This window comes from Aplidium turbinatum, chromosome 11, assembly GCF_918807975.1.
Source record: "Aplidium turbinatum chromosome 11, kaAplTurb1.1, whole genome shotgun sequence".
NCBI lineage: Eukaryota > Metazoa > Chordata > Ascidiacea > Aplousobranchia > Polyclinidae > Aplidium > Aplidium turbinatum.
This window is the reverse complement of record NC_137482.1, coordinates 15,987,045-15,999,598: the sequence shown is the minus strand read 5'-3', so window position 1 is coordinate 15,999,598 and position 12,554 is coordinate 15,987,045. Positions and strand designations below refer to the sequence as shown.

The following is a 12,554-nucleotide window of genomic DNA, read 5'->3' as shown; positions in this document are numbered from 1 at the left end:
ACTTCTAAAGGCGTCATAAGTGAGCAGCGTGAGAAACAATGATAATATTTTAAGTCAACGAGAGTTTAAAGCAGGGGTGACGAACCTTTTTGCTGTCTCGGGCCACGTTGTCAATTACACATGAGTTATCGGGCCACACAACTTTTTACTCGTAACCTACTGTGAAATCTATTAGAAGCGACTCAAGATATTATTCATGAAAAGTAACAAACGGCAGATGAAAGTAATAAAACCCACACAGTGGAAATTATCTTACGCAGAATCGAAACATACAACAGTAAAAAATAAAAACAAATCAACTTGAGCAAAAAGGATAGAGCAACAGTACTTGCACTGATGATGAAGACAGTTTAATTTTCGAAGCGTTTGCCTTCATATGAGTATGATTTCTTCTTTTTTGGCTCTATCCTTTTTGCTCGAGTTGACTAAATGTTTCGACCATTTAAACAACAAATCAGTTAATGAAATTTCTTTTTCAAACAACAAACAAAAGCCCATGCGCATCATACAGCTGAAGCAATCTAATGCAGCATTGAAGCATTAAATATTAAAAAATAACATTGAAGCATTGAATTTTTTTGCTTAGTGCATTGCCACCTGGAGATGCGGCCTGATTTGTCACATTTTGCAGATTTTGATTATAGCTACTGCTAGTGCTTGACTGACATTTTTTGAGATGTTTTTACTTTTTGCGGTTTCCTAATGACATAAAACTTTTTTGTTGCCTTGGGGAAGCAGTAGCAAATGAGAAAAAGTAAGTTGAAAAACGCAAAATCAGACTGTTATTGAAAATTAACAGTCTGACTAAAATCTTCGAAATCAAGTTTTCTTTGTTTATCAACATCTGAGGATGTTAAAACCTATTGTGTCGTCTAGAGAAAAGAATAAAGAAAGCGTAAAAATCTAATTTTTAGAAAAATTTATTTAAACGTTCGTCCAAAGTTAGAAAAACCTGGAAATTTCTGCAAAATGTGACAAATCAGGCCGTATCTTTACATGGCCATGCTTAGTGCGATTTTTGGAAAGTTTTTTGCTTGACTAAGCGTTCAATATTAGGTCGAACAGACGATGTGGCAACTCTCAACTGCATACTATAAGATTTTCATTTGTCAGCCTCCACCTGTAACGACTTTTTGTAAAGTGCATTTTAGAAAAGAACTGTTCATATAGGTACGTGCTGCCGAAAACAGATGACCATTTGAGAGCGTGAGCTCTCCAGTTTCGAAACTCTTCCTTTGATAAACATACACGATAAAATTCAAGCAACGGCTTGTTCACATCCATCGCTTTTAGCGTGTCATCACTCTGTAGTTTTATGAGTTCAAGTTGGAGCTCATAGGGTGCAGAAGCAGGTGCAACATTGAAGGGGATAGAAAAGAAATCAAGCTCCAGTTCTTTGCTTTTGATATCCTGAAATCTAACATTAAAACTTTCCAAAAGACTTCAACATTCCAAACCTACATGAAATTGGATTGTGTTTTTTCAATGTGGGAAAATGCGTGCAATTGTTATCTTTCAACTGATTTCCCCAAAGGCTCATAAAACAGCTTAGAGATGTCTTTTGTCTTTAATGCATGAGCGATTGCCAAATTGTTTGCGGGCCGCACAAAATTCTTTGACGGGCCGCATGCGGCCCGCGGGCCGCAGGTTCGTCACCTCTGGTTTAAAGTCATCCCTGTACTATAATTACAGCACGCGTGCTATGCTGTTCCCTACAATATAGGCTGCAGTCTTTAAGCTAATGCCGAATTTTAAGGACAAAAATGAGTGGAAAATGTAATGCGGCTGCCAGGACTCAAAAATAGCAAAATGTGGCAAACTTTCCGCACCCCTGCATTAGATGTTGCTTTTGAAAAGTTGAAATGTAACCACGTATGAGAGTACGGTAACTTTTAGGGTTAGTTTATCCTGGCTGCTAATAGTTTTTCGAGCAAAATCTATCTTGATCTTTTTTTAATCGTTTGCCGCTGTTCAAATCACGCTGATAGTAGGCTTACCTTTCAATAATCAGTTTTTAACTTGTGTGGCTCCAATTAGACACTGAATTGTCAAGTTTATTAGAACCGCATTGTTTATCACATACTTTGACCGTTCTTATCAACTTCATGCATATATTTAATTCCGTTGGCATTCATGCTTGAACGTTGACTTGTGAACCTTCTGCTCTATAAATGACAAACTCTTGACCTCAGATAAGTGCGAAACAATCTCACATAAAGAGAATGATACTGACAACTGGTAGGTGCGAACAAAGAAATGCCAAATGTTGCCATTCATAATTTTTATTACAAAAAAACAAATACACAGTAAAATTAAACAACAAGCTCTTTGGCAAGCTAAACATTAGGCTACCGGCAGTCCTGCGCAAACAGAATTTGAATGCATGAGTTGACAACCACAGAAAAATTTTTGGAGTTTACGAGAAAGTTCATATGCATCACGTGCTACTTAAAATTCGAATACTGATGTCGTTTAAATAGTTCATTGCATATTAAATACTCTGCATATGTATTTGAAACATAAAACTTTAAGACCAAATAAGAAAGCTGTTTTTCTGTGTGATTCATGCATTTCACCGGACCGACCATGCACAGTTTGATCAGTCAGTCTTGTAAAAAATTCAGTTTGTTACATTTGTGAAGCAGGCTAATTTCTTCCTCATCATACAAAAACAAATAAATAAAGACAACGAAAAAATTACCACTGTCACAAAAAAATCAGTAACCTCTAACTTCACAAGTGGAACTAAAGTTCACAGTTTGGAAACCGTTGCCGCAGTTTTGATTGTACCGAACGATTTCGCATTTTCGCCCTCTGTTACGTCGACAGTGGTCCTGATAGAGGGATACCATGTCATTTGTGTCTTTGTTATTTTTGCGATTCAGCAAGGAAGCGTCCGAGCTACTGCGCGATCTGCTGAAGTCACTGAGCTTTGCGCTCCACGAGGTCGGAGCGGAGCCAACTAAACTGTTCAATGACGTGTTGGACGATGACGCGGATGACGATGACGTCATAAGCATACATGAATCTGACGGTGAACTTGCATCGACTTGGTTGTAAACATTGTCTGCGCTGCGCGCTTTTACGTTGGAAAATTTTGTCGTAGGTGATAGTTTAAGATCGATGGCAGCGGTCACTATTGCGTTTCTTCTGCCTCTTTCTTTCATCACTGGTGGTAAATCAACCTCGTTTTCTTCGGGGTCTTCTTCAATGTTTTCTGGGATGCAAGGAAAGTTTCTTGTTAGATCTAATCTGTCTTCATTGTTATTAGTGTCGTTGAAGAGAATGTGTTTGCATTGACGTGTAAATGAAAGCGCCGGTGCCGAAGCTTGCCGCTTGAGTGTGCTGGTTAAAGTCGATACGAGAACTTCGTTCTCACTGCTGTGATGATGATGATGCGAAATGCTTTTTAGCGCTTCAGACGCACACGTGCAAGCGTCGGAATCAAGAACGGAAATTTTGTCTTGAATTCGGTAAGAGTTTTTGCGACGTTGACTGCTAGATGGCGATCGTGGGCTGAGACGAGAAAATTCTCGCCAAAGGTTTTCAAAAACTTCAGTTGAATCGTCCATCGACTCTTTGACTGATATTTCGCGGAAGCCGTGACATCCCAAGTCCCGCGCAAGTGCAATCCCTTCCTCGGTAGAAACCATTCGTTCACGCTCAGCCAAATCGGCTTTATTTCCGACGAGTATCCAAACAGGAGTGAAGTTCGCCCGGAGCTTCGAGTGAGTGTAACTCGCAATGAACTTTAACCTCGTCAGCTCATCGAAGCTGTATTTATCCGTGACGTCATATACAAAGATGAAGCTCTCTCCCCACTTGCATTTGTCTTCCAACATCAATGAGTTGTCTTCCTGAACAACATTAACAGGTATTAGCCGATATCTCAAAATGCAAAATGCTTACCGTAATCTACAAAAGTCCCAAGAGCCAAATGATTAAATGTACCTTTGGTATTACAAACACAAAGCCACAAAGTTAATGGAAAAGCCAGACTCAATAACTTGCATAGTTTATTGTTGTCAACTTTTGTTGTTTGTTGATCTTATTCAATAATATCTCTAGAAGTATGTTGTTTCTTCACCTCAATTCTTTTTCGCATACTTTTATCTTTAAATTTATGTCCTATTGCAAAGTTAAATTTGAACTAAACACTGTGTCAACAGATAAGCTAACAAAAGTGACAACATGCAAAATCAAAATAAGAAAAAGAGTGATTGCTTTGTTTTTACCTGTCCCGCGGTGTCCATGATTTCGAAATTGACAAGCTGTTCATCTATGACTGCTGTGTGTCTGTAGATTGTTTCTGAAAACGAATAAACAAAAATTATAATTTCATTTACAGTTTGCGTGCAACGTTGTACCACCCGACGCGTGAACTTTCATAAACTCCATAAATAACTTTTGCTTGTTGCAATGTTCAGTTCAATGTTGTCTTATAAAAATTGCATGACGTATGTTGAACAGTTGCGGTCATCGTCGTGAAAAACGCTTAAAATTGCATCAACAACTCTGATAGGGTCGTCACGAAAAGTAGGCTACAATTTTGAGTTTTTCTTTCAACATGTTGAAACCGAAAACTCATTGCATACTTTGGTAACTTTTTGCGTTGTGTAAAAGCTATTAGACGTTCGGGTATTGCAAACACGCAGGAATTTTATGCATGGGCGTGTGCTTTCTTGCTACACAAACCTAGCCGCGCTGCGGTGAAAGCAAAAACATCTTTTAAAGCTCGAGTATGATCCTTCGTTAAAGTCTCAAGGATTAACCTTGAGATAGAAACGAAACAGTTCCTAGGTTCATTTGGCAAGGTTGCAAAATCTTTTACTTTCTTATGAAAATGATACGTTTCAAAACATGTGCCACTATGAAAGAATCTGAGCAAGACAAACAGGGCTTACCTAATGATGGATCGTAGTCGCCAATGAACCTCTTCGTAACAAACCGCACTGACATTGCTGAAAAAGATATTTTCAAATGAAACAGTTTGCTACGATACGCTACAAAAGCAAATCACGATAAAAAATGAATTTTAAACTTTATTGTTCATACACAAACCTTCATCAAAAGCATAAACTTTTAAAACTGAACAAGTTGCATTACCCGTTACTTATCGGTCAGCACAGAGTACAGATGTACAATACAAAATGTGCATAAAAAGATCAGTTTTGCTATCGTCAGTCTCTGCAGTAGTACTGCAGTATAGTTAAGTTATAAAAATTTTCTTGAGTAATAATCTGCTGTAAATAAAAAAAAACTGCTTCATGTTTTCAAACCTATGGCAAAGCGCCCTTAGGATAAGAAAAAGTAAAAAATTCCTGGGAAAGTGTGTTTACAGGCAAAGTCATACAAATCCTGACATCACAGCACTTTTGGAAAAAATCCAATAAACCGTAAAAGGGGAAACATCTTAATTTCTACGTCAGCGCATTCAAACAAATAAACAGAACCAACCACAAATTCATCTACAAGTTTAAATTAAAGCTAATTAATTTTACGCTTATCAAGATGTCAGTCACTCCAATAAATTGGTTATGTTTTTTTAGAAAGATACAACTGCAACAAACATACCAGACAGTTCGAGAATGACGCAGGCTACTGTATGATGAAAACTCACTAATTTCGCTTGAAACTCACATCATTATTTTCTATGTGCGAAAACGGTTTATATTAGTTTCGTAAACACTCGTCGATTAAAGTTGTTGGAGATGTAGCTGGCTCATTTATCATAAACTGTATTTGCCTTCTTTGACGTGCGGGTGCTAGAATAACGTGATGGCATTTGTTTTTAAATATAGTCAAGAATTTTGTTTTCACCTAGCACGCTGATTTAACCGCAATCTATGACGGACAAGGCTATTAATTTAGCAACAAAATTGCATGTGCAAAACTTCAGATCATAGTTTACACGGCTTATTCGTTCATTAGCAATCAAATTTGAATATTTTTAGAAATTGGTTTTTCGATTCATGTAAATTTCTGGAAGGTTGACTTAATGTGCCAACGGCAAGAAATTCGCTTTGGAAGTTGAAAAATGTATTCAGTCAGTTACAAAGCCTACAAGGCAATGCAATGAACTTAGGGAAGAAATGGAAAATGCATGAAATTTGGAACTTCTAAGTACCTTCTACGTTTCACTTCACTGACATTTCAATCAACAAAGGACTTGCTGAAAAAACTTTGCATTGTTTCAAGTCAATGGTCGATTTCCATCATAGACGAGTTAGAATAGTCGAAACAAGCTGTCAGCGCTAACTCTTGTTACAAATGTCGTACTTTTTACATGAAGTCAACGAACGTAGACGTTGAAACATCATTTCTAATGTCAGACTTTATTGTCTTTAGTAAAGAGTAACTTTAAAAACCATCCACCTAATCTAACTATAACCACAAAATTGCCCATTGTCAAGTTCACTGTACTAACTTCTCAAATATCTTTCGAAGATGTTATGTAAAACGCACAGAGTCCAAGTTTTGTTTACTTTGGAGTAAAGTTGCCGAGCAGCGCCTCAGCAGAATTTTTATTGTTTACATTCTGCGTGACTGTGGTTTGAGCAAGCCAAACGCGGACTTTGTTATCTGCAATGAATTCACAAAACGACGCAAATGTGTGATGACGTCAGCACGAAAACATTTTTAACTCGAATACCCACAATGCAATTTTAGGCGATTTGTTATTTTTTTATTGTTGAACCCGAAAGTAGTTGATGATCTTCGATGCCGCCTACACAAAAACTGAAGCGTAATGGAATTTGACATTCGTCTGATCAACTGTCTGGCAAGGTCTTCACTACCTTTTGCTTAATAAGTTGTCAGTTTGAACGTTAAACTTACTTCGTTACATCCATTTAACAATCAACCTGCCTCAAAAAGTTCTATCTATGTTTTTGAATTCAACAGAAACGGTTCAAAGTTAGACAAAAAAAATGTTTTTAGTCAAGGTTTATAATGTAGTTCTTGAGATAATTTAATCATACAATTATTTCGTCCAGTGATGGTTCAGTGATTCGCTGTTTCCTCCGACCATAAGCGGAGTTGCTTTCAATTCGTTTGAATGAGATACAAAATACGACATTTTCTGCGTTTTTGAATGCCACCAAACAACAGTAGAATGTAGAGGTGCCTTTCTCAAAAGAAATTTATAATCCGATTCTTATCCAAGCGAATGTGACGTATTCAACCTTTTTTCTAATGAAAGTTAAAATTGTCCAAAACAAACTTTGAGTTTCAAAACATTTCGCACGATGCAGATGCATGGCTTGAGCGCCTGTCCTCATCGAGTTGTTTATCAAAAGAACTTTGGTTGTTTGGTTTACACGTCTAACCCATAACAAATTTTGGCTTTGACAATGAGGAGACAAGACTTCTCACTTACAACAAAACCTTTCAGGCAAATCTTTGTGAAAACAGTTACAAAAACAACATTGGGCTTTTTTGGAAGAACGTAAATTTGTCCTTATACAATGTGATGTGACGCAAGTTTGATGAAAAAACATATTGTTAGCAATCCGATGCATTTTTGCGAAACTTTGCTAACGTGTCTGTGAACTCATTCAATAAGCTCTTCTGAAATTTCTGTCAAGGTGTTCAGCAAAGAGGAAGAAAGACGAAGAAGTTTTTTTCAGCGTTGACAAAACATACGGTGGGAAGTTTGCCTGGTTTGTGTGAAAGTTATTTCTAATATAAAACTCGTGTCCAGCCGATGCTCCCGCACAAATTTTGCATCTCGGAATGTGCTTGGGAAGATGCTTTGCATCTGTGGCGCCATGGAGAGTTTAATGTACGGTATTTTTTTAAATATTACATTTAATGAACTTTAAACGCTATATATTATTTTATCATATCTGTCAGGGAGTGTTTACCTATCAGTCAATGCACTTACTACAGTTCATATAGTTTGACAGTTTAATTCGGTTATTCGGTCATTTTCAAATTCCTGTCTATCTAATAACTATGACTCATAGTCAGCACAAGCTCTGCCCCAAGAATTACCAGACATTAAAACGCGATCACCATGTTTCCAATGTCCAAGTAAACATTGTTACCAAGTAACTGTTTATAAATAATCTTTCATTCATTTTGTGTTTCCATGCGGGCATGTTTTTTCTTCACACCGATGAGAAAGTCAAATATTGATTTGCTCTTGAGTTGTCGATTGAAATTGAACATTGGTAATGCTTTAATTGCTTGATTTGTTCGTAACAAGCGCTGACAATTTCAAGTTTAGGTCACTTCGTCCATTCGGTGGACTGTAATGAGTTTTGAATGTTGGTTAAAGCTAAATATAGGAAGGTTGTCGTTGACGCTTTGCACAAAAATAAGAATGGAATCAATCAAATGCCACATGAAAACGAGCAAGAATGTCTGTGTGCAGGTCACACAACCACTTGCTACCATCGGATGTAGTCTACTGTTTTGTTTTGTATTTTTTATCAGACAGACATTTCCTGTTTTTCTTGCCTTTTTACAAAAAAGACCTGTTTTTAATCCAATAGAAAAGACATAAATAGGTAAAGATTTAAACCAAAGTGACTAAGTCTTGTAAAATGCTCTAATTGGTCTACTTTACAAATAATGCACTTCTTAGCGTTTTATCTGCTGTAGGAGGTTCATGATCATGCTTTAGAAATTTTAAAGATTAAAATCTAGTAGGAAACCCTTTACAAAGTCGAATTACACTGACAGACAGTGTGAAATTACTGCAGACATTGACCTGGTTTCCCAATTGACTACTGTGTTGTTTTTTTAAAAAAATCACATAGAAACTGATGTTTTTCTTGCATTGCCCTTTATAAATATTTACCCAACTTCAAAATTAATCCCGGAAAACTGACAGTAAGTGTTCGTTCACTCTCATAATCTCGTATCAATGTCATGTGCCTTTGGACGAGAACAACTGTTAAGATTTTGTGCCTTCGACCTTGCATCAAAGCGAAACTTGTGAACAACAATGCACTAAAGAAACAACACCTCCCACAGATTCGATTAGTCGTCCATAAATCCGGGTAGCTGATAGATGGCGCACGCTTTCAACGAAAGGCTTCTGAAAAGTTTAAGGATTGTTTATTAAACTCATTGTGAGTGTTTATTGTGAGAGAACTGATGTTGACAATAATGTGGGAAAACGTGTTTTACGCTTCACGACAATTAATCGGAAAACACTCCGAGAATACGATCGTGATCACTGTCTTGTGTGAATGGTAACGTCCACATGGTCTGACTGCTAAATGGACACACCTTTTGCTGTTGGAGAATATTTTTACTTTTGCTTGAAATCAATGTAGATCCTGATACCGATATAGCTCCAGATAACAAACTGCCTTGATTCAAATCATGACTCTACAGCACCGGTAGAAAATTCTTCCATATACAGTCATAGGTAAGAAAATGATGGCAAAACTCTTGGAAACTAATATGTTTGTTTGATTTAGAAAAAGGTATGATCAAGACGGTTTTGCAGAAACACGTAGCAGAGTCGACGATCTGATCATCATGAAAAAAGAGAGGACTCTTACCACCACGAAGCCAAAACTGTTTTCAAGAACTTTTTCAGAGAAAGTTTGTTTTATAACAACAAACTCCAATTAGTCATATCTTGATTCTGGACGATGGCCACTTCAGGGAAAGTTATCTCGAAGAATATGCAGAAAGAAGCTGGTGATTTTCTAATTACGCTTGGTTTCTGTTTGATTGAAAAAAAATATCGTGGTATTGTGTGGAGATTGAAAGATAATTTCACAACAACAGGTAAACAGGACGACGCCATAATTTTTAAAATAAGAAATGATTTGAATGAATGATTCAGCCTACTGTTGACTACAGAACCAAGAAAACTTTCTCTTACCTAGCAACTGCCTTAAATATTGGGGGGATTGCAAAAGAATGGAATTTTTTTCAATTCTTTTGGTGTTGAAATTAATAATAGTTAGTCACAACATGAGCGTTTCACCTGTTTGGCACGTGAAAATGGGCACAAGAGCGAACCAAGGTCGTACTGTGTTTATAAAACTTGTATACATGAGATTTAGGTGCGCTGCAAAACAGCGCCTGAATCACGAGTAAGCTGACTAATAAAATGACTTCGGTGTTTACGAACACATTGAGGGCACTTTTGAAACTAATTGCGTTTAATGGACTTCTTAATCTCATGTCGATGAGACATTAAAAATAACCTCTGGATATCAAGATGATATTGTTTTAGCGTTTGGCGATGTTGTTTGTTACCAAGAAAATGTCTGGATTTGCTTTTCATCAGTTGGATAATGTTTGCAACACAGAGTTGCAAAGACATTGATATTTGATTGATGTGTGCTGGCTTGGTCCTGTCTTTTGAGCAGTAAACTACTGTATGCTGCAATTTTAAACTAATGGAAAGTCAGTCTACTTAAATTTACCAAAATACTTTGAATTAAAGTGGTTGCATCAGAAAACCATTAATAATCAAAACCCTAAACTTTAGTTTTAATGTACAATGTGTCTTCAAAATTTTATTTTTTCCTCAAACGAATGCATTGCATAAGTTAGAATTTGCGATTTTAATTCTACTCTTGCAGCAGTGAAGCATTTATTTGAAACTTGAAACTACCTAATCACCACCTTTCACTGGAACAAATGGCGTTTTGTTGTTACAAGACAGATGAAGGCAGCAGGGAATTTGTAATGTTACTCCATGCAATAGCTTTGTTGTTTACTTGTATTTGAAGATCACAAATGTCAAGTAACTTAGCAAAATAACAAATGGAAGCACAAGTGCTGATGATAATGTTAAACAAATTTCCAATATTTTAACCCAAGTGGTTTAAGCGCTCACGAAACGATCAAGATACCTTCTATAGAAGATTTAAGGACAGCTTTGAAAGAGAAAGATGTTACAGTCATAATAGCCAAAATTTTGTTTGAGGCTTAAGGTATAAATGCAAAAGGCAACTTAAAATGGTTTGAGCTTTGCTATAAACCACTAGTTGCCTGGGAAATACCAAAAATTAATCGTCAAAACTGTGACTAACTGTTCAATGGTCATGCTACCCAGCAGCTCCAAGAAAACACGATCAACCAAGCATTGCATTGAGGTATTACTAGATTATGCATTTTTGGAGTTAAAGTTTGAGATGGTACGAAATGAACACAGAGTAGTATTTTAATGGAGACGTAGACCACATCTTTAGATGGAAATTATTTCATGGGCAACTAGGAAAAAACAAATCCTCCACCAACCACAATCTGGTTTGTTTTGATCAATTTCAAGTTACAAGCTAAGGAAGTTAATTGCTTCAATGACAGAATAATATATAACGATAAAAGAGGTGGTTTTAATAAAATAAAACTTTCAAAGACGCCTAAGAAAGTTATATTTCGCGCTTGGTGATTCAAATAATTGCAAAAAAGTTATAAACCGTTTTGCAATTTACTATTATTACTGTAACCAAGCCAAAGTCACGTTCTCGCATGGCAATCCCTAAGGCTGGCAAAGCCCTAACTTCCCTTTCTCGATAACTTGCAACACCAGGCTTTTCTGCTTCGTACACATCATTAGCCTTAGAGGATACAACACAGCAGACAAACCCAAATTTCTAAAATAGCTTTACATTAAATGACGTAAGTTTCTAAAAAAAAATTTTCAAATCTTTTTGGGTTAAAAAAGAATATTTTCATGAAGCAGAACAAAAACAGTATTGTAACTAAAACAAGCTGTTGTCGAAATACTTATTTTATCCGAAACCTTGCGGTAATAAAACCTGTCGATATGCCATTATTTCTAAAGACAAATACGTAATTTGGCATTTTTGCGATCAAATAAAAAAAATTGCAAATTTAAAGTTCAATAATTTTTATGGGTATTTTTATGGTTTATCAACAAATAATTTCTTGAGAGCAACCCACCTGTCTTTCCAACTCCTCCCACTCCAAGAACTACGACTCGAACCGACCTTGGTGTGAGACACATTACCGCTGATTGACTCCGGCGCATGACGTGGTGTGGTCTGGGCAGGCTTGCCAAAGCAGCCGACCCAACCGATATCGCTCTGTTCCTTGCTATGTTCATCTTGTCCGAATGCTGCTTTGATTTATGCTGATGGTGGTCGGTTTCTTTCATGAAGATTCAGTAGCTGGAGAAATAATTGAAAAGTACAGCTTTTGTCGCTTATTCGGATTTTTTCCTCAAACAAGTTCACTTGAAGACATATATTTTCAATGCTTTAAAAAGATTCACTGCTTAAATTGTCTGCAAATAAAGAACACATTTTAGTCTTACATGTCAGTATGGAGCAAGCTCTGTCAAGATCTTACAATTAACATTAAAATAAATGTTAAACCTTCTGCAATAAACAGATGCTGCTCTCCTCATCGCTGCTTTCAGCTGAACGAATAGTCGTTGAGGTCGGGATTTTAACAGCAATATGGGAAAAAAAACAAAATGCTCAACTCGGCTTCTTTTTTCTCTCGTCACTTGCTTCAACACACGAGCCTGTCGCCAACGAGCTGTCACTCGGGGCAATATGTGATTTCATTCATGCGGTTGTGGTCGCGTTCTCACTATAGATGTTCAATGG

General features: G+C 36.8%; 1 protein-coding gene across 1 annotated transcript; it reads right to left on the bottom strand.

The window, feature by feature from the left end:
* Positions 1 to 2,266: 2,266 nt before the first annotated feature.
* LOC145779536 (uncharacterized) lies at positions 2,267 to 12,221 on the bottom strand. Its single transcript, XM_082591142.1, has 4 exons — positions 11,884 to 12,221; positions 4,905 to 4,961; positions 4,236 to 4,309; positions 2,267 to 3,857 (listed from the first exon to the last, which is right to left on the bottom strand). Exons 1-4 carry the CDS (start codon positions 12,095 to 12,097, stop codon positions 2,718 to 2,720), a joined length of 1,485 nt encoding a protein of 494 aa, XP_082447268.1. The 5' UTR covers positions 12,098 to 12,221; the 3' UTR covers positions 2,267 to 2,717.
* Positions 12,222 to 12,554: the final 333 nt, after the last annotated feature.